The sequence below is a fragment of the Misgurnus anguillicaudatus genome, chromosome 18 (genome assembly GCF_027580225.2).
Source record: "Misgurnus anguillicaudatus chromosome 18, ASM2758022v2, whole genome shotgun sequence".
NCBI lineage: Eukaryota > Metazoa > Chordata > Actinopteri > Cypriniformes > Cobitidae > Misgurnus > Misgurnus anguillicaudatus.
In genome coordinates, this window is record NC_073354.2 from 38,712,335 (window position 1) to 38,736,186 (window position 23,852).

The 23,852-nt window shown below is 36.7% G+C and overlaps 1 protein-coding gene across 2 annotated transcripts in view; it reads left to right on the forward strand.

Moving 5' to 3' along the window:
• fig4a (FIG4 phosphoinositide 5-phosphatase a) overlaps window positions 1–23,852 on the forward strand; it is a 65,021-nt gene that overhangs the window by 7,684 nt on the left and 33,485 nt on the right. For both annotated transcript variants that reach the window (XM_055185746.2, XM_055185745.2), the window contains exons 5-13: window positions 3,572–3,728; window positions 7,239–7,289; window positions 9,008–9,150; window positions 9,468–9,596; window positions 12,784–12,884; window positions 12,988–13,150; window positions 16,413–16,510; window positions 21,841–21,974; window positions 22,099–22,215. In XM_055185746.2, coding sequence (XP_055041721.1) covers window positions 3,572–3,728; window positions 7,239–7,289; window positions 9,008–9,150; window positions 9,468–9,596; window positions 12,784–12,884; window positions 12,988–13,150; window positions 16,413–16,510; window positions 21,841–21,974; window positions 22,099–22,215 — 1,093 coding nt within the window. The remainder of the gene's footprint in view (window positions 1–3,571; window positions 3,729–7,238; window positions 7,290–9,007; window positions 9,151–9,467; window positions 9,597–12,783; window positions 12,885–12,987; window positions 13,151–16,412; window positions 16,511–21,840; window positions 21,975–22,098; window positions 22,216–23,852) is intronic.

The following is a 23,852-nucleotide window of genomic DNA, read 5'->3' on the forward strand; positions in this document are numbered from 1 at the left end:
CTAAAGTAGTCTAGCAAAACATCCATTTATTTTTTTTCATAATATTTTTGTGTTCATTTGATTAAATTACAACATAACACATGTTCAAACACAGCCGGACACATTGCGGTAATGAGAATTTCAGCAGAAAATGAGATAAGAATTTATAATTGTAAATTTTATGTTGAAATCACACATTGTGCAAGGTAGAACACAGTATTGTGTTAATTTTGATGCTTTTTAATGTTACTATATTACACATTTTAAAGCTAAAATCATTAGTGCCGTGGTGTTTCAATGGTTTCGTGAGAATCACCCATACAGTGATTTTGTGTGTGTACATGTTGGAATACAGCCAAATGCTTTGTCTCTTATCGTTTTATATGTGTGTTTATATCTGGACACGCACAAGCACACATCCGCCACACTTAAAGTCCAGATGTGTGTCACACTAAATCTTACAGGTCAGAATAAAGCAGACGGTTCTCACATGAGCTGCGGGCGTGATCACACACTGGACGTGTCAGATAGGGCGCTGCGTGTGAGACTCTCGAGGGCATGGCCTACTTTCTTTGACACAGATCTGGGTTTTAGGGTTGAATCACAGATCGAAATCGAATCTTATGCAACCTTAATACAACATTCACAGGGAATTTTTTAAATAGTACAAAGCAAAAATTTGATGGTTGATGCGCGTCTGTGTCATACATTTTGGTTTTAATAGATGTGTTTATCTGATCAGAAATGACGCAGTCACACAGGCGTCACAAAAACAGCTATGGGGACGTATGAGAGAAACTCATGGCACGTTATTATGTGGGAGCGTTTGATTACACCCTTACTTCTCGTCATTAGGGAAAATGTGTTTGCCTACAACATGCTATTAGGTGCCCTCTGGATGTAGTTTAAATTGTCACCGTCTGAACTAAAATGCAATAATGCGTTGAGTTATTTAGCCTATAATAAACACATTAGAGCACAGAAAATAAAAGAAAGAAAATGGAAGACGGAAAAGAAGCAGTGAGAGGAAAATGAAAGATAAAGATAGAGTATGTGATGAATCCTTGTAAATATTTAGCTGTAATCACTTGCGTGTTGAATTTCTCTTCTGCTTGTCGTGTGAAGTGTTTGACTAATGTCTGGTTGAACTACTAAAGTAAAAAAAAAAACGCATAAAACTCAACGTCCTCAGTGTCGTCGGCAGTAATGGCAAGGTTTGTAGATTGCAATGTGCCTTGTTCGAAACCACCTTTTGCAGACTTCTCCTCTCGCTCTTCTCCCTTATCCTATCCTATTATAACAAAAAGGCATTAATTTTCAATAAAAATTAAGAAAATGCAGTAACGCTTTACTTGAAGGGGTGTTCATAAGACTGACATGACACATTCATAATCATGATATGACACGTGTTATTAGATTTTATGCACATTTATGACCACTGTCATTATGTCATTTTCAATGCAAAGATGACATTGTTTGGGATGTCTTTGTTATGACAACCTGACATTACCAAGACAACATAACTGACCATTATTACTAGTATAACAAATTGAATTTGTCATTAAAATGTCATTAAGTGTTAATATTCTGTCTTATAATTTTATAACAGCGTCATGAATATTTTTCTTGACCTCAACTACAGTGGTACAAATATAATTTGTCATTAAAATGTAATTAAGTGTTAATAATCTGTCAAATAGTTTTATCATCACAATTATTCTTCAGTTCGTAATGTTTTTTTTAAGTTTCCTCCATGTGTTTAAAAATTAAAATCAATCATTTAATAATAATAATAATAATAATAATTAAATCTGATAAAATTATATTAAATGGAATTTCGAGACCGATTCACCTAAAATTAAATGAAAACAGTACAATAATGGGTTAAGCCATGCAGCATTGTGGCCATGTTGCTGGAAAGTTAATTACAATAAATTAAATTAATTAAATGTTTTGTTCGTTTTTATGTATTTTGCACATACATTAAGTTAAGTATAATCTTTTGACCTGTCTGTTGCATTTTGTTAAGGTATTTAAAATTATTTGACATTATTAAAGGAATATTCTATTTTCTTAAAAGAAAAATCCAGATAATTTACTCACCACCATGTCATCCAAAATGTTGATGTCTTCAGTCGAGAAGAAATTATGTTTTTTGAGGAAAACATTGCAGTATTTTTCTCATTTTAATGGACTTTGATAGACACCAACATTTAACACTTAACTCAACACGTAACAGTTTTTTTCAACGGAGTTTCAAAGGACTATAAACGATCCCAGGCGGGGCGTGGGGGTCTTGTCTAGCGAGACGATTGTCGTTTTTGACAAGAAAAATGAAAAATATGCTCTTTTAAACCACAACTTTTCGTCTAGGTCTGGTCCAGCGTGACCTAACGTAAATGCGTGGTGACGTAGGGAGGTCACGTGTTACATATATAAAACGCACATTTGCGGACCATTGTAAACAATAGACTGACACAAAGACTTTAATTAGTATCAGTTGACATACAACAATGTCGGAACGGTCCTCTTTCTCAACACTTGTAAACACTGAGGCGGAGTTTCGCGTTCGTCCTCTGTGACCTCTTGACGTCATGACGTATTGCGTGAGGTCCCGCTGGCGCATTACAACCAGGTCTAGACGAGAAGTTGTGCTTTAAAAGTGGATATTTGTTATTTTTATTGTCAAAAATGACAATCGTTTGGCTAGATAAGACCCTTATGTCTCGTTTGGGATTGTTTATAGTCCTTTGAAACTCCGTTGAAAAAAACTGTTAAGTGTTGAGTTAAGTATTAAATGTTGGGTTCTATTAAAGTCCATTAAAATTAGAAAAATCCTGCAATGTTTTCCTCAAAAAACATAATTTCTTCTCAACTGAACAAAGAAAGACATCAACGTTTTGGATTACATGGTGGTGAGTAAATTATCTGGATTTTTCTTTTAAGAAAATGGAATATTCCTTTAACACTTAATGACATTTAAGGAACAGTTTAATGTTGTGTTAACCCATAAAGCTAGGTAGTTTCTTAAAGGGACACTCCACTTATTCTCATTTTCCAGCTCCCTAGAGTTGAACATTTGATTTTTACCGTTGTTGAATCCATTCAGCTGATCTCCGGGTCTAGCTGTACCACTTTTAGCATAGCTTAGCACAATCCATTAAATCTAATTAGACCATTAGCATCAGCTAAAAAAACATTTTTCCTTTACGATATTACACATCAGCCGAAAATAGTCCCCTTCGTTACTTTCAATAGCAGGGGAACTTTTATTTAGTGTAAATAGTATCAAGCGCATAGTGTAAATAGCCGCTGCCTAAAAAAAACGAATCTTTTGTCTCTACCTTGGTTGTGTCTGTAATGATCGGTAGTTTGTAAACTGAAAGCGACTTTGTATGACACTTCTTATGTTATTACTTTCCAATGACAGACTGGTTTGTTGTTTTTACTCGCTTTTTTAAGTCCACCTTGGTTGTGCATTATTTTCGTCAATTATTCTTTACATAAAAGAAACTTCAAATCAAAACACATTTTGCTTTTTATGGCCTCTAAATAAAATGTGTGATTTGTCTCTTCATTCTGTCTCTTTTAGGTTTTGTGCGTTTTCTGGAGGGTTACTACGTTGTGCTGATCACCAAACGTCGTAAAATGGCTGACATCGGTGGACACTCCATATATAAGATTGAAGACACGACTATGATCTACATTCCTAATGACTCGGTCAGAGTTACTCATCCTGATGAAGCCCGGTAAGTTATCAGACACTGCCGTCATATATACAGGGGCGTCATGCACTAATGGTTTTCAAGGGTGCACAGTGTGCACACATTATACTGTAATCATAATAATTACCATCTACTTAACCTCCTTAGACCTGGTGTGTCCACATACATGCACATTTTTTGTTGTTTGCACCATGATACTTAATTCTGTTTAACTGGAACCTGTTGCACACAAAAGTGGACAATTACACTGCTTCATGTTCAAAGAAAAAAAATGTGGTTATTATATTTATTGGTTCTTCCTAACCCCAAAATAGCTGGAAGAAATCTGAAAAAAAGACACACCAAATCTTGGGTCTTCGGAGGTTAATAGAATATATTAAAACCTTTTTATTGGCCATATTCTCATTAACTACACAGACAAAAAAGGGTAAAAAGTTTAGGAGTTAATTGAATTGCTATAAAAAAAAATATATAAAATCTTTGTGAATATAAAGAAACCTTTGATGCAAGTAGATCTTCATGTTATTCTGTAATTTTTAATTTCACATTTCAATATAATTGCATTGAAAGCATGCAACTGTAAAAAAAGGTAGCTTATAAAAACATTTATATAAAATTTTTAGAGGAACGCATTTTTGCATCATATATTTGACCTTATGCTGCGTTTACACCAACCGCGTTTCAGGCATCAAAATTGCGTCTACTGCGCCTAGTTTGCTGTTTGAATGCATTCAAGTAGACCCGCAAAAAAGCAAGCATTTGACGCGTATTTTGAGAATGCATGCAAAATGTATATGTAAATGTTTATTGGAATTTTTATACTTCGTATAATTACTTTAATTGGGACTAAAACAAACAATTGAATGATTTGGTCACATGATTTGGTCACATGATGCTGTTTTTTTAGAGACTGTCTGTGTTCGCATTTGATTTCTAGCACACTGCATACAGCACTTTTTATGTTTGTTAAATGTAGAGTCATTAAGGTATTACATACTCTTGTAGCTCATCTTGTATAAGATTGTGTTAGCAGGGAAACACACATTACATACTGATAAAATGCATTAAAGCTATACACTTTAAGTTGCTTTAGATGAAAGCATCTGCCTGATGCATAAATGAAAATGTAAAATGCAAAATCACTTACTGAGCACAGTAAACATACATTTACTGTGATTATTATTTATCCTCTGAACACAAACACATACACGTGTGCCCTGCTGCTAGGTCACCTTGATCTCAGGATGTAATTCTCACATCTTTCCATCTCTGTGTGAAAGTGTTTGTTTTCCACTCGTTGTATGTTATAGACTTACAGTAACACAGAGTACTTTTAAAAGTACAACTTGTTACTGTTGACTCATGTAACACGAGTCGAGCAGTATAATAGATGTGTTCATGGCCTCTGTCCTTTCATATCTGTTAGTAGAGGGACACACTTTAAAGCTGTTATTTAAATATAAAACAATTCAATGCAAGGCAAATTTAAATTAATTGGCCTATTTAAATAAAAGATAAAATTATCATGTACATAAAAAAGCAAAACGCATGCATTCAGTAATTTACAATGCATTCATATGAGTCAAGTCAAAGTAAAGGAAAATATTTCATATTTTAAAAATATTTTATATGTTTCTTTCTGGGAAAAGAAAGCATTGCTTGCTCGTGAAAAAAAGGGCAAAGATTAATCGCGATTAATCGCATACAAAATGAAAGTGAGTTTAATCATAATATATGATTATGTGCTGTGTTTAATTATTATGTAAATACATACACATTCATGTATGTGTCTTTAAATATACATAATAATTACACACAAAACACACACATATATTATGCAAAAACTCACTTTTATTTTGTATTTGATTAATTGCGAATTATCTTTGCCCACTATTACAAAAATATGATCCTACCCAGCCCCATGGTACAGGGTCATGAAAAATCTGTCAGGATTGTATTTTCCAGGCCTGGAAACAAATAAAATTTGTCATGGAGAAGTCAGTTTGACTGTTTTATAATAAATATGGGCTCTATCATACACCCGGCGCAATGCGCGATGCAAGTGTCTTTTGTAAGGTTTTAACCCAGCGCAATGATCATTTTTACGTTTAGTGCCACGTTGTTTAACCCCCTGGGGTCCAAAAACACTGTGCCGTGTTTTGACGTGTTTTTTCCTTATCATGGCAGAATCAACTTAAAATACTCCATCATTAATAATCATACACTTACGTGTTTGACATCATTTGAAACGGTAAAGGGTCTTCTTTAAAATGTGTTCATTCACAATAACAACAGATCTTTGTGTTTTTGTCAAATAAAGAAAATAAACAGGGTGTGCATCCAGACATTTCTGTCTCCGCCAGCTGTCTCTCAAAACACGTTATAAAAATCAATTGAAACTCCGCGAATACTCGTCACACAAACATGATACACATATCCAAAGAAAGCCTGAAATGTCTACTTTTAAACAAGCTAAATATAATCGAAAACAAATAATGCCTTTTTATGTAATCTGCATTGAAGTAAAGAGAGTACCATTTTTCCTGGCTGACTTCATTATCTTTAATTCGGTCACGCCCACAGGCTATACACGCTGTGTTGACATGGTAATGAAGACACGAGCTGTTCAAACCATAATAAACAAAGCGTAAAGTTTATCAGATCTAAAGACTTTACCGCATGTTTGGATTATAAACTTTATAATGCATTTGCGCCCAATTTTGAGCCCATGGGCGTTCTGGTCTGAAAACGAGGTGTTCAGGCGCATTGTTGGCACGTTGCTATTTTGAGGCAACTAAAATGGACTACGCCATTGACCAACAAAAACCTGGTCTAAAGTCTAAAGTCAATGGTGAAATATGTTTTTTTGTTATTTAAAGAGTGCGTTAGTAATATGCGCCTTTAAACGGGACCACAACGCAGGTTTGCTTATCACACACATGGATGCGCAGCTGCAAAAAAACCTTTTAAATATGAAAACGTAAAGCATTCAAATGTTAAAGATTATTATTGAGTCTCTTGGACATAAATGAGGACTTATTATGAGACGTTAGAAGGCGTAAAGAGCTGCTTCACCTGTAGCCTGGTAAGTAAATAAATGCTTTGCTTTAAACAAATGCATCAGGAGTTAATCCAAAAAAATAACAATTTCAATACAAATAAAAACATTATTAACATTAATCTTAAACTGGGGATCTTCTTCCTCCGCTTAGTTTTTCAGTTTACAAAAGTCCGTCATCTAAATAGGGATCATGGCGCCAGGGGCAATTGGCTTTTAAACGGGATGAGAGTTGGGGTTCTCATTGGTTTATTGCAAGTTACACCCAAAACACACCCATTACTCATTATGAGAATATGAACAACCCTTTTAGGCCGTGCGCTTGGCGCATAAACCATTTTTCCCGTTGTTAAATAAGCAAAAGTGGAATCGGACACGCCTGTTTAGAGCATGTGCTTTAGACAATGCGCTTAGATCGTTAAAATAGGGCCCTATGAGTTTGGCTTGTTATGATAATGATAACATGTCTTTTACAGGTATGTGAGAATTTTCCAGAATGTGGATCTATCCAGTAACTTCTATTTCAGGTAAGTGTGTCAAACTCTGAAGTATAGCATGTAGCATGTGCGTGTGTCTGTATCTCATTTATATTCATTGTAAGATATTCCTGTCATATCTGCTGGGTAATGTTTCACTACACCTGTATGCCTTTGTGTATATGTATGTGTATTTGTGCATCTAGACCTCTCCTAACTCCTCTCAAAGCCTTTAACATTATGAACTCTTAACACGCTCATACAGTATGACCTTGCACGGTCGCCGTGATTTCACCAAGTAAGTTGTGATCCTGGATCAACATTTTTTGTTGATCCTGGATCAACGTTTTAATCAAACCTACCCTTAACTCAAACCCTAACCATTTTTGAACCCTCAAATTAGTGTGAAATAATAGTTTGAGGAGTATTTCTTAAAAGCCCCTAACCCAATTCTAAACCTAAATCTAACATACACACTAATCCTAATCCTGCAATCTGATTGGTTAATGAAAATATTGATCCAGGACCAACAATGGTGTTGATCCAGGATCAAATCTTACTTGGTGTAATCACATTCACCGACCTTGCACAGATCTTCACAGGTCTATTATAATGGAAATAAGATTTCATCTGTCTGTTCTGCTTTTACCCTTCTTCAGATGTTTTACTTGAAAAGTGTGCTTCTTTCATGTTTTGTCTGTCTTACCTTTGTGTCCCTAATGCGATGATGGTTAGATATTGGGTCTTTATATTGTGATATAAGTGTCCAAACACTTAATTGTGCGATGTAAGAAAGCATTTTCAATCCATAATGTACACTTTTTTTTGTTGGTAGCATATGTTATGTGTAATGGAGTTATTATATAGCTTTGAACAAATCACCTCATTAATCTCAGATCAAAGTCTCATTTGGTTTCTGTCATATTGGCTACACTTACATTAGTCATTTATGGATGATTTGGAGTATAACTGTGATCCGTCTCTATTAATTCAGTATGACAATCTCTTTACCAGTGCACAAGTCTGAATTTACATCTGAATAGTTGTCTTATTTGTGTTTGATGGGCCACAATAATAAATCATGATGAATGAAAAAATTAAAGGCACAATATGTAAGATTTTTTGTATAAAATATCAAAAAATATATTCAAAGAAATTCCTATTTTAAATAATGTCTAATCCCTTGCCATTGTCGCCTATCGATGACATAATATCCGTGCTGTCCTCGGTTTCCGCTTGGGAATTCTCTGTATAATAAAAGCGACATATCCCATTGTTCCACTATAGTTTTTATAGTTATAGTTTTTAAAATGCATAAAAATACATAGTGTCTCTTTAACCCATATAAAAGAATAAGCAGAAGTGTGCATTAAGTTTTAATTACAAAAGTGGCTTCTTAAAGGAACTACATGAATAAAAAAAAAATAATCATCATCCATGCAGAAGAAAACTTTTATTTTTTCCCTTTTATTTGCTGCTTACACACCTTGTCATTCATCTAAAATAAGAGAGAAATGATAAAAACAGAGCAATCATAGATTTCAGAAGTGTGCTGAGTGATGGATTCATCACGTGGCCGTCCGTCTGTGAATAAGCTGTCAGTAAATGCATGTGTTTCTCTGAACCTAAAAACAAGTTCATTCACTGCACTTCTCTAAGCAACGGGCTCTGTCACGTAGCAACAACGCATGCTGCCATCCGTCTCGCAAGAGCGTGATGATTATTTTTGTCTCGTGAATGCATGTGACCTTTGACCCTCTGGCTTTTAGTTACAGCTACGACCTGAGCCACTCGCTGCAGTATAACCTGACAATACTGCAGATGCCCTGTGAACCTCCAGAGCCTGAAGATCTGAACGCCAGCAGACAGGACAGCTTTGACATCTTTGAAGAGGAGGGCTTACCCACTCAAGGTCTTCTGAAAGCTCATTTATTAGATACTGTATAATCATCCTACAAAATGTAAACAACATTATGTGAAAAAATAACCTTGATATCTTTTATACCATCTGAGTCACATGTATTTAATAAAACGCACTGAGCAAATGTAAAGCACTGTAAGTATCTTTGGATAAAAAAAATCGCAAACACTTGAAACTTGTTTAGTTTAGTTACTGTAAATATTTTTATATAAGTTTAGTAAGGAAAAGACTTGTTTCAGTCGTTCATATAATTATAAATATATAATACAATATTAAATGGATGAATTGTTTGTTTGCTTGTGTTTCAGTCGTGTACGGTTTAAGGAACGAACCTTACGCTAAATATGTGTGGAACGCTCGCCTGCTGGAGAAAGTGAAAGACATCGTACATCCTGATTGGCTGTTGTACATCATCCACGGTTTCTGTGGCCAATCCAGTATCCTTATTCATTCTGTGTCCATATAGACTTACTTTACTATATACTGTATGTGTTTTGGGTAAGGATGCACTAATAAATCGGCCTATAATCGGTATCGGCAGATAAAATAAATTTTCCCCACTATCGGCCAGTTGCTTAAAAAAATGACCACAGAATTGCAGTTTATACGCTCTGTACTTCTAGGAGTTCAAATAATAATTTGAAACAAGGAGTAAAAAGCAAAACTATCTGTGTTTGTAGATGTCATTCTCGGTATCGGGGTAGAATTATATCAGTGCATTTCTCCACAGATTTGCCCATACAAATTCGATAAATCTGACAAAACCCTTGTTTTAATGAGTTGATTTTTTATTAGAATATAATATGATATACAGCGGGAAAATAAGTATTTGACACATCAGCCTTTTTATCAGTAACGGGATTTCTAAGTGGACTATTGACACAAAATTTCCACCAGATGTAGCCATCAAGCCAAATATTGAATTTATACAAAGAAATCAGAACATTTAAGTATACAAGTTGAGTCATAATAAATAAAGTGAAATGACACAGAGAATAAGTATTGAACACACTTTATTTCATACTTTGTTGGTGATTACAGCTTCTAGACGCCTCTTGTATGGAGAGACCAGCCGTCTGCATTGCTCAGAAGTGATTTTGGCCCATTCTTCTTCACAAATGGTCTTTAAATCTTGAAGGTTCCTTGGGCCTCTTTTATGAACTTTGATCTTCAGTTCTCTCCATAGATTTTCTATGGGATTTAGGTCAGGTGATTGATTGACCACTTCATTGTTTCCTTGGTTTTGTGGAGCATTGTCTTGCTGTCTTGTCCACCCTCTTTTCATTTTCAGCTTTCTGGTAGATGGCAGCAGATTTTTATCCAGAATGTCCCGGTACATTTCTCCATTCATCCTGCCTTCAATAATATGAAGTCTGCCAGTACCCCTTGCTGAAAAGCAGCCCCAAACCATGATGCTTTCACCCCCAAACTTAACTGTTGGTATGGTGATCTTGGGGTGGTGGGCAGTGCCATTTCTTCCCCAAACATGATGTCATCTGACTATACTATAGCCTCCCAATATAGACCACAGGCTTTTTCAAATGCTCTTTCGCCAACTTTAACCGAGCCTCCACAAGCTTTTCGTTCCACAATGGAGTCTTGTGTGGAGAGCTTGCATGGATGCCATGGCGCTTCAGTGCATTGCTTATACTTTTTTTTTTAAACAACAGTACCTGCTGATGCAAGGTCTTCCTGAAGTTCTGCCCGAGTGGTTCTTGGCTCTTGAGGAACTCTCATGATTTTTCTTTGGACTTCTCGGACAGGGATCTTACGTGGAGCACCTGATCGTGGCCGGTTTATGGTGAAGTGATGCTCTTTCCATTCCTGGATAATGGCCCCCATAGTGCTCACAGGAACATTCAGCATTCTGAAAATGCGCCTATAACCATTCCAATCAAAATGTTTTTCAACGATAAGATTATGAAGATGAGAAGTAGATGAGAAGCCTTTATAGGCCAACAATTCTGCCCTACAAAGGCAAAAGACCTTAACTCGCTAGAGTGTAGAACTGAGAAAAAATTACATTAAAGTTTAGATTTTTTAGTGACTTTAATGTCAGTTAATTTCTTCTTGATTTTTATTTTCTCAAAAAAACAACAAAATTGATTCAAGATACTTATCCACATGATAAAGGAGGTCTTGAATGTCCCAAAAATGTCAAAAACTAATTTTCAACCAAAAACGAAGTTGCTGCCTTTTGCCTTTGTAGGGCAGAATTGGTACTGATAGGGGGCAAGGTTTCTCTCTCAATACTGACAGATTTCAGGTGGTGTTCTGGCTTTCTATGCCATTTTGCACCTTGTTCTCTTCATGTGTTCAATACTTATTCCCTGTGTCATTTCACTTTATTTATTATGACTCAACTTGTATACTTAAATGTTGGCTTGATGGCTACATCTGGTGAATTTTGTGTCAATAGCCCACTTAGAAATCCCCTTACTTGATAAAAATGCTGTGTCAAATACTTATTTTCCCCATTGTAAATATAATACTGTATAATGTATAAAGCAGTGGTCTCCAACATGGTGCCCACACAGAGTATGTAAGTTGCCCGCCAAAGCACATTTTATAATAGTCTCAATTTTACTATGTATTTATTACATATTTTTATATTAGCTTGGTTTTTTTATGTATGAAAGAAAAAAAAAGAAAAAAAACGTTAATGACTGCTGTCTCCAGTCACTGGTTTGAATCTTTTTCTGTGACCATCTGTCTATGCTGTTTACTGATGCTGGTCCATATAGTTGACCTGTCTCTGACATCCACGGCAGTCATAACAAAGTCTACATGTTTCAATGCATATGCATGTGTATCTGGACCTGTGTAGTCATAATGTATATTATTGGGTCTACACTGAAATCAACGAAGGTTGTGTTTCATAGACAGCTTGTGGTTATCTATATTGAAAGTGAGTTAGCTGTGACCTGCAGTTTTTACATCATTTTCATTTAAATCCATCGGTATTAAAATTGGTTATTCATTTTGCAAGGTTTTGCATTAGGAGCATTGCAAGTAATTCATCTGTCCACATGTTAAAATGAAAAAGACAGCAGCTGATCAGGGCTGGTTTTCGCAGGCAATCATTTCTCCTAAAGTTCAGAGGGGTTGAAATGTACGTAACAAAAAACTAACCAGCGAAAGGACAAACAGAGAGCGACCTGTTGAGAGTCTGGTGCTGTTGATTACTTTTGTCCTCTGGTTATAATGGTTTCTCTCTTCTCTCTGCTGGAGAGCCACCGCAGAAAACATTTGACCCAAAACTGATCAAAACTTTGGAAACACTTGACTGAAATGTTATTAAAAACCTATTAATCTGAAAGTTGACAGGTTTTACCCTGGAAAAATAAACTACATCCACTGTTCCCATAATGATTTCTCTCACAAACAACAAAACACTTTTTTGGAGACATTGATTTTGTACTCTTGGATGGTGTATGGTAACGCTATTTAAAGTAAAGTGCCCATATAAGGACTTCCACTGTACTTCCTGCACTGCTTACGTAACAGATTCAGTAGTCAAAAAAACGTTCCAAACCCAGACGAAGTGAAGAGAAGTTAAATCTGACTGAATGTGTCTCAGATTATGTGTCTGTATCTGTTTATTTCCTGAACTGTAATCTTCAGAGTTGTTGATATACGGGCGTCCGGTGTACGTTACCTTGATCGCCCGCCGTTCGAGTCGCTTCGCAGGGACTCGATTTCTCAAGAGAGGAGCCAACTGTGAGGTATAGACATGAATTCACATGCACATATTGAAAGTGAGCTCTGATTCTAACTAAAATATGGAGTTAGTAGCTTGACTATTTAAGGAGTGTATTTGTATTTTAGGGCGATGTAGCGAACGAGGTTGAAACGGAGCAGATTGTCCACGATTCCTCTGTCACGTCGTTCGCGGCTGGTAGTTTCTCTTCGTGTGTTCAGGTCAGAGGATCGGTTCCTCTCCACTGGTCTCAGGACATCTCCACCATGATGCCCAAACCACCCATACGCTGTAAGAGACAGTTTCTGTGTATTACCACACCTGAATGTGCCTATTCACTCGACTCACAAGGCTTTCGAGTAAACTGTAATCTTGTGTCCTCACTGAAATGGCACCTGAAATAAAGAATGAGGCAACAGACAGGCTTTTGCTTTCTTTGGAAGGGTTTATTTTTGTGTTCTCATGTATTTTGTTCTCTTTGTGATGATGAAGGCGATGTGCTGTCGTCCTTTGAAGCTCAAGCAGTTTTTTCTCCTCAGCGTCTGCTGAATTCATTTCAGTGTTTGTCGTCTGGATCAAGATGACATCTCATGTGCGCAACAGATTCATGCTGAGTGCCCACTGCTTACTGGAGATTACTTACCTCAGAAACCACCTTAGTGTGTGTTGTGTATGTGCATGTGTGAATGTGAGTGTGTGTGTGCGCGTGCATGCATGTGTGTCTTGGTGTTTATGTTAGTTTGTGCATGCATGCACGTGTGTGCGCACTCGTGCATGTATGTGAGTGTATGCATGTGTGTATGTGAGTATGTGCGTGCATGTATGAATGTGTCTCTTGGTGTTTATGTGGCTTTGTGCATTTTTGGGTGTGTGCATGCATGCGTGTGTGTTTTTGCACACTTGTGCATGTATGTGAGTGTATGCATGTGTGAATATGAGTGTGTGTAGTATGCGTGTGTTGGTGTCTATGTGAGTTTGTGCATGTTTGTGTGTGTGCGTGCATGTGTGTGTTGGTGTCTATGTGAGTTTGTGCATGTTTGTGTGCGCGTGATGCATGTGTGCACTTGTGTATGTATGTGAGTGTATGCATGTGGGAATATGAGTGTGTGCGTGTAGTATGTGTGTGTTGGTGTCTATGTGAGTTTGTGCATGTCTGTATGTGTGTTTGTGTGTGTGTGTTTGTGTGTGTGTTTGTGTGCGTGTGCGTGTGTGTGCGTGTGTGTGCGTGTGTGTGCGTGTGTGTGCGTGTGTGTGCGTGTGTGTGTGCGTGTGTGTGCGTGCGTGTGCGTGCGTGTGCGTGCGTGTGCGTGCGTGTGCGTGCGTCGTGCGTGCGTGCGTGCGTGCATGTGTGCACTTGTGCATGTATATGACTGTATGCATGTGTGAATGTGAGTATGTGCGTGCGTGCATGTGTGTGTTGGTGTTTATTTGAGTTTGTGCATGTTTGTGTGCATGCATGCGTGTCTGTTGCGGACTCGTGCATGTATGTGAGTGTATGCATGTGTGAATGTGAGTGTGTGCATGCATGTATGTGTTGTTTGTGTTTATGTGAGTTTGTGCATGTTTGGCGTGTGTCTGTCTGTGTGTCTGTATGCGCGTACATGTGAGTGTGTGCATGCATGCATGCATTTGTGTGTGTTTGTGTGAGTGCATGTATACATGTGTGCATGTGAAAACAAAAATGTTGACCATATAATCCAAATTTTTCTTTAGGACAAACTGATTTGATTGAGTGTTTAACGGTGCTTCAAGTTTTACGGAAATCATCTTTTTAAGGCAGACGAAACTTCAACAAACCCCCCAAAAAACAGCACATTATAGTTCATCATATCTTTATAGTAAATTATATACAGTATTTTTTTTAAACATAATTTTTAAAGGAGCAAATTTCATCAGCGGCATTGTATCATAAATGGCACTGTGACACAAAGTAAAGCTCCTAGTTATGGTAAAAATTATTTGTGATTTTGTCCATTTCCAGACTCATCATGCTGTGTGCCGGCCGTTGTGTCTAATCATTATGCAATTTAATGGCATTACGCTGTAGAAAACTGTGTCCGATGCAGTGTCCTTTGAGAAGAAGAGGGTTTTCTAATGAAAAGTTTTATCTTGTAATTAGGTCAGTTATATGTAGGTTAAAAATGGTGCTTGCACAAAAGATTTCTAAGATAACTCGTATTGATTTTCTTCTAAACAAAGTCACCAAAACACTTGTGCCGAAATACAGTTACGCAAGTCTCAATGCATGACCCTCTTTCATAGATTGTTTGGAGTGTAATGAAAAGATGTAATTATTGTTATAAGGGCAGTTTTTTCCTAAATCCACACCTTATGTTCATGGTTGTTTCATCATGCGGTGGGCAGCTTTGCCTGACCCATTAAAGGACCATCGAGCGGATAAAGTGTTTGATTATGCACACATTGAATATGCTTTGTGTCGCTTTAATGAATTCATGTACTTTCAAAGGGAGATTTGTGTATACGAAAAAACCTTGTTCTCGTAACCTACTTAGAGAGGTGTTTGTATGCTGTGTTTTATAGTCTTGGCAGGTTTATATAAGAGATTTTTCTGCAGACGTTGACTCACTAAATTCACGATTACAGGTCTGATCCAGCACTCAAGGTCACTGTCATTTACATGTTACGTTTTAAAGTAACATTGGGTCATGGGCTGGTTGACAGTGGCTGGATTTTTATTTAAAGCTCCTAATCTACACTAGACATCTTATTGTGTGTTTCTTAGATCGACTCACATAAAGCGTCTCCAAGAGTGGAAGAATATTTTTTTAGCAATATTCAATTTTGAATGTAAACGGCAATGTGACAATTCCTTTCTCAATGGATTTGCCCATACTGCATGTTCATTTATTTCATTTATGATAAATGTATTACCTAAACTGTTTAGTTGTGTTTTACATGGTAAAGCAAAGACTAGCAAATTATCATTCCCTAAATTCATTTACATTTACAGGTACGACACTTGGGATTGCATTTTCCTTTACAATCTGCACAGTTCTGACTGAGTCATGCATGCCCCCTCCTGTCAATCATTGCATCAAGGCGTGGCCAACATTTTTTTTACGCGTGTTCACGTTGAGGTGTTGCTACCTATATGCTTCTTTATGTATTAAGATTTCCATCCAGGATTTTGTGGTTTGTTTGGGTGTTTGGAAAACTGTTTTTTATTTTTGGGCTCCTTTTGTTGGTGTAGAAAAACACACCTTTGCTTTTTCTTCTTTTTGTGTAATTGTTTTTTATCCTTGACGTGACAGATTTGGTCTTATTCCCTACTGGAAAAAAACAGCATAAGCTGTTGAGCTTGTTTTAGCTGGTCTGCCAGATTGGTATTAGCTGGTGTAGCAAGTTTAGCTGTTTCGGTCTAGCTGGACTTGGCAGCTTTGCCAGGCTTGGAAGAACTTGGAAGCAGTGAAAACCAGCTACAGGTTATGCTGGCCTTAGGGTTGTATTTTGTGTTTTGTTGTTCATGGATAAATTTAATCTACAGATTCAATGTAAATACAAGATGTCTCTCTGTCTCTCTCTCTCTCTCCAGTGGACCAGGCTGACCCATATTCCCATGTAGCAGCTCTTCATTTTGATCAGATGCTCCAGAGGTTTGGATCGCCAATTATAATTCTTAACCTGGTCAAGGTGAGAATCATATTTAAACTGGACTTTGTTTACTTTCTTAATATACTTTGTCTAAGGTTTCAATGGCCAATAGACTGTCATGAAAATATAATAACCGCTCCAACTCTGAAAGTGCTCTTATTTTCTGATGATATGAGTCTAGAACAAATATATCCTGCACTAAAGTGAACATTTTAAAATTTAAACTGGGACCTTTAATTTACATTACGCCTTTGTCAGGTGATCCAAAATCCAAAGGTTATCCAAAGTCACTTTCAGTGCATTACAGCTTACATTTTATAAGTATAGTGTGTTCCCTGGGGATCAAACCCATCACATTTATGCTTCTAATGCTGAGCTACAGAAACAGATTTTTGAGTAAAACAAACTATTCAATAAAGACAAAAATGTAGACTTGATTTTATCCCTCATTAATTGGGTTGCAATAAAATGGTTAACCCCCTCTGAGATTATTGTTATCCTAAATTGAAGCAATGTGTTACAGTAACTTATGGTAAGAGTATACATTGTATACTTGAGTAAAGATACATTGCACAGTGTATGCACATTGATACAAACATTAATACCAACATTGATACATACAATGATACATACGTTGATACATACATTGATACATTCGTTGATACAAACATTGATACATACATTGATACATTCATTGATACATATGTTGATACAAACATATGTTAATACATACATGCATTGATACATGCGTTGATACAAACATTGACACATACGTTGATACATGCATACATTGATACATGCGTTGATACATACATTGATGCATACGTTGATACATGCATACATGCATACATTGATACATACGTTGATACATACGGTGATACATACGGTGATACATACATACATACGTTGATACATACGGTGATACATACGGTGATACATACATACATACGTTGATACATACATTGATACATACGTTGATACATACATTGATACATACGTTGATACAAACGTTGACACATACGTTGATACATACGTTGATACAAACATTGACACATACGTTGATACAAACATTGATACATACGTTGACACATACGTTGATACATACGTTGATACATACGTTGATACATACGTTGATACAAACGTTGACACATACGTTGATACATACGTTGAAACAAACGTTGACACATACGTTGACACATACGTTGACACATACGTTGATACATACGTTGATGCATACGTTGATACAAACGTTGACACATACGTTGACACATACGTTGATACAAACATTGATACATACGTTGATACAAACGTTGACACATACGTTGATACATACATTGATACAGTGGAGTAGTCTGGCCGAACTCATAGCCGACATGAGGCACATCATTTCAGAGCAGATATATGGCTATACGTGCAATTCTAACAAGCGGTCATGCACATCATTAACTGTTTAAAATCTGATTGATATTGTGATCGGAACCAACTTCATTGTTTGTATTACTTAATCAGAAAAAAAAATATTTGAAGTAACTGTGTGGAAATTTAAAGCATGCTTTTCACAGTGCAATACAGTGTGATTAATTAAGATGTTTTTTGCGGGTGAGTTGCAGGTAATCACGATGTTGGTATTTTCTATTAGCCCAACCTCAATGCAAAATATGTTACATTTTGGTAAAAGATGATAAAAGTGTTTTTCACACTACGCAGCTGCACATATTCAGAATGCTGTGTGCGGCACTAACTATTATTACAGCATACAGTACAACACTCACACACAGTGCTGTTTGTAGCAATGACTGCTGTCCAGATTTTTCCTCACGTTGGTTGTCACGGGGTAAAAGAGAACAAAAGACCCAAATCGCCACAGTCGGACCGCACACACATCAGACACGTGGTACACAGCATACATGTTTGTGCTAAATGTGGATCTGTGTGAGCCAAGACATTGTAGACTAATTTTAACACTGATAAAAGGATGTGTGAATGTGTTACTTCTGTGTGTGTGTGTGTGTGTGTGTGTGCGCACACGTGTGAGTACATGCTCTGCACGCTAAATGATGGTGTGCACTTAATTAGCAGCATTCTTCACATGTAATGCGCTTCGTTTGGGTCATTAGGGGTCTTTGTCACTGGACAACTTTTATCTGGACTGAACATTGTGTGATTTTACACATGCACACACGCACGCACACGCATGCACACACACACACACACACACACACACACACACACACACACACACACACACACACACACACACAGAGTTGACTCTGTCTACTTGATTTCTCTCAGGACTGTTTATATGTGTCTGTGGGTTTTCTTTAGTGCAGGGCTATTCAATTAGTTTGTCGTGGGGGCCAGTTCATAAAAAGTATCTTAAATGAGGGGCCGGAGATATAACAGTGATGATGACTAAATTTTTCTACATTTAAACATATTCATGTTGTATTTTAAAACTGCATAACAACAAAATCAGTGCATTGTACAATAGGCTTTTTCTACAAACATGTATTTTGAGACTGCATTCAACAACATTAGTGCATTGTTAGATGTCAAAGTAGGATTTTTCTACATCCAGACATGTTTGTTGTATTTTAAAATTGCATAACAACATAAGTAAGATGCCCAAGTAAGCTTTATTCTACATTTAAATAGGTAAATAAGATCCATATCACACTCATTGAGAATTTAACTCATTTACTCACTTCAGTGCACATAACTAAAAAGTTTATAATATGGAACATAATTGTTTTATGCTTTTTTTGTCAAAAGTTAATTATTACAGTAGCCCTTTTTAAACTACAACAGCCATCTTAATAACTGGCAAACATTAGGCTACCTTTTAATAAACAGAATATGTTTTTAGATTTCGCAAGAGCAGTAAAATCAGGTGTATGTTTGTCAGCATGATACGCATACAGTGGTGCAGTTGCTGTGCTGTGAGCGATGGGCGACTAACTGTTACTCGTTTTAATTGCATTCTTGTGTGAGAACGATGACTCGCATAATATTTGAGCCTTTGTCTGCTTTGCATTTTGGAGAAACGGCAGGATCTTTTTGTCTAGTTCACAAAATCGTTTCAACGAGTTTCCTTTATCTAACGTTAATGTCATTGTGAATAAGCATAAACATATCAGACAACAATTGTCGGAAAAGGCAGTGTTTTAAGCTGAAAATACAACAAATAAAGTTAAAACAACCATAGAGTCCGGTCTCTTAACTCACCACTGTCTGTCAGCTATCGCGCCTTGAGACGCGGGCGCGAGCGGGGGAGGCGATCGCTTTGAACTTGTGGACAAAAGCGCGAATATAATCACGTGACACAGCTGCTCGCACCAGTCACGTGACTCGCGCTCTGCAGCTCATGCTGCATGAAACAGACGCACGCGCATCAACTCGTAACTGTACGGCCCGTTGTCTAAAATTTACTAAATTTATTTTAGAGATGTCTTTTTTACAGACTACATAAAGGGCCGGATCAAATTACCTTGGGGGCCGGGTTTGGCCCGCGGGCCGCCAATTGAATAGCCCTGCTTTAGTGTGTGTGTGTGTGTGTGTGTGTGTGTGTGTGTGTTTGTCTATGTGTGTGTGTAGCATTGGCCCTCAGGTGAGTGTGTATGTCTCTATGTGTGTGTGTTTACGTTTGGCTTTGAGTGTGTTTGTGTTTGGGTGATTCTCACGAAAACTTGGTTTTAAAAATGTCAAGCATGAAAATGTAAAAATTGCTTAATTTTACTTTTTTTCCCACCAGACATTGAAAAACAAAGTCTGGAGTGAATGGGAACATTAATTTAAAAACTTTTACTTATCATTTAACACTTTTTGTAACATCATTTAAAAAATTAGTCCTAAAAAATCTCATTACCGCAACAGTCAGAAAACATCAACACTGACATATTTTCAAAATGACATGACAAACCTGAAAGAACATAATTTGGAGATTCTGCACATGCATTTAAAATCAAAGTATTATGCTTCTATTAATTAAATTAACATTTAATAAGCATCTGTTGCGGTAATGATAATCAAAATGTCGTGTAAGCATTCTGACAAGACAATATTTCAAATTAACTGTAAAAAAATGATCTTACCTGGTAGCCATCTTGAAGTAACTGGTCCATGTGCTTGGTCACTCAAAATCAAACTTTATTAACATTCTGTATGTGTGCTTAAACTGTTCTCAAAAAGTGTTGCGGAGGATGAGAACATCAGGCATGGACACATCATTTTCCTAATTTTTCTTCATTATTATTATACATGAATATTCAGTAAATATTTTTTCTGTCATCTAAAGTAGTCTAGCAAAACATCCATTTATTTTTTTTCTTAATATTTTTGTGTTAATTTGATTAAATTACAACATAACGCATGTTCAAACACAGCCGGACACATTGCGGTAATGAGAATTTCAGCAGAAAATGAGATAAAATTTCCAATTATAAATTCTTATGTTGAAATCACTCATTGTGCAAGGTAGAACACAGTATTGTGTTAATTCTGATGCTTTTTAATGTTACTATATTACACATTTTAAAGCTAAAATCATTAGTGCCGTGGTGTTTCAATGGTTTCGTGAGAATCACCCGTTTATGTGTGTGGGAGTGTGTGTGTATTTGTGTGTGTTTGCGGCATGTGTGTGTGCATGTGTGCGTGCATGTGTGTGTGTCTGTGTGTGTGTTTATTATCTGCACCAAGGTGAAGCACAAAAGTGGTGGGGAGAGACGCAAAGATTTCTAAAAATGTTCAATGTTAATGTGAGCCAATGACTGTCAGTGTTGTAAACCTCCATTAGATCACGTGTGTGTTACAGTCCAGTGGTGTGTGTGATATATTAAAGTGCATCATCTGTTAGGGCTGGGACGATTAACCGTGCAAATGCGCGTTTTCTCAATGAATGAATTTGAATGAATTACGGTGAAATGACGCCACATCCAAAAGCCAGGGGGCGCTCTTGTGCAGAAACTCCAATTGTGCCACAGAAGAAGTAGCCACTAGAAACGCTATTCCAGGAAATGTCTAAGGGATATTTATATTGTTTTTCTTCAGATTGTTTCAGGTATTTTCATGATAATAAAGAATATTTGAATGATTTTGTTTAATGAGTGTTGCTTTTTTAAATGCACGTTATACACGACTCCGACTATAATGATTTTAGATTGATAAGGACTTCCTACTGACCAAACACCGTAGTACACGCATGAACTGTGCATGAAACAAAGAATCGGAGCCTTGCGATTCAGAATCGATTTTAGACAGGTCTTTTTAATGGGACACGCGATTAATCGGCACAGCCCTATCATCTGTACTGTACCTGTATATTAACATCAAAAGGATTTAACATGTAATGAGTTCTGTTTATTTTTTATCAGAAACGTGAGAAGAGGAGACATGAGAAGATCTTGAGCGATGAGCTTTATCCCACTATCACAAACCTTAATCAGTTTCTTCCTCCTGAGCACGGCATCGAGTACATCGCCTGGGACATGGCCCGCTACACCAAGAGGTACTGGCAAACACAGACAGTACTGGAAACATTGTGTGTAAAGAAGCACGATTATGTAATGGGATGTTGTGTCCTCGTCCTGTCAGCGCTGAAGGTTTCTTTCTTTGATTCTCTGTGTCTCCAGTAAACTGTGTAATGTGTTGGATCGGTTGAGTATGATTGCTGAGAACGTGGTCAAGCGGACGGGTTTCTTCGTCAACAGACCTGACTTCTACTGCCATACGTTACGACCTGATGAAAGGTAGATGTTTTACATAGTTTTTTAATTGTTTGATGTTATTATAAGAGTTGCTTTCATAAATGCTCAATCTAAATCAGACTCCTAAATAATGTTCAGTCCTGTGTAAATAAAATTAAGAGTACGATTCTCTGGCGAATAATGAAAATCATGACCCCTAATCCATCCTCGATGTATATGATTATTTTTATTCAGACAAACACAATCAGTGTTTTATTAGTAAACAGCGGCTAGGGAACAACTTTAGACTTTGAAGCCCAAAAAAGTAGGGATGTGCATTTATGTCATTTTTTCATTTCGATTAATCCACAGTTCTGAAAAACGAATACTCGATTAACTGGGGGCGGGGCAATCAAAGGTGGCGGGGCGTATACGTTATGGTGAAAATTAAAATATTTTTATTAAAAACACTCAAATAAAACTTAGTTTTGAAGAAACTATGACAGAAAAATGAACACATACTAGATAATTGATGAGTTAAATGTTTAAACAGAAACCCAGTACAGTAATGTCTGCGTTATGAAGTGAAACTAAAGGGTTAATAAACACAAACTGATGCGCTTTCTATATGACGCACTCTACATAATATTAAGCCTTGTTATAACATAAATGTATTATACAACATGCGTCTATCTGCACAAAATGCAAGACTTAAACTAAGTTATGTACTGAACAAAAAGTTTAACTCCTGTTGTGTATGTGCACAGTAACAGCGTGCTTTGAAACACATCCAGCCAAAGCACAAGCTTCACTAAGCAGCTTTTGCTATCATTTTAGCGATTAGCTGTGTCGTGTCGTCCTCTCACCTGTTTTTGAATCATGCATGGTAACGACGTTACTGATGTGATGTCATATGGTTTGCGTAGCTCAACACAACTTCAAACACGCACCCAGTCTTTACTACCACAGGCGCTTGTAATGCTAACCAGACATCCAAATGCCACCATAACCACAAAAAATAAATAAAAAACCCATATGATCATCGTTTTTGTGATCGATCATCGATGCCACGTTCGAGTACTCGAGCAATTGAGAAAAATATTCAGATGTAAAATTTAATAAACTATAATAACTAGCTTTCGGTGATATCAAATGTGCATTCACCAGAGATTAGCGTAGTGTACCATGTGTTGTTTTTAAGGTTTTTTTCCGATTAAAATATTTAATGTAGATTAATTGCGAAGAGTTTACTTGCGAAATTTGCAAATTTTTGTAATCCGACAAATCATGACAGAATTACACCTGTTTGAAGTTGACAGAGTCAGCAATGTTAATTTTGAAAAAAATAAAAAATTACCACAAAAATTACCACATTCAAAAAACAATATTAATAATAATACTTTTTTATTGAGACAGACAGCTTTAAGATCTACTGTACAATGCAAGGATCTTCTATAATCTTACACATCAGTTATTTTTTCCTCAACCGTTACCAAACATTTAGGGGAGACCGGGGCTGGTTGTCTCACGGGTTGGTTGTACAGCTGTGGTACAACTTTGATATCAATTTGTTAGCCTTTAATAGCTTACTCATTTGCACTTGAGATTTTGCTGAGCAGACACAAAACATTGAGGTTAGGAGACATTTTTTTATTTTTACGGGTCAGAGTAAATTTTCATGTTGGTGTTGTTTTTGTGTT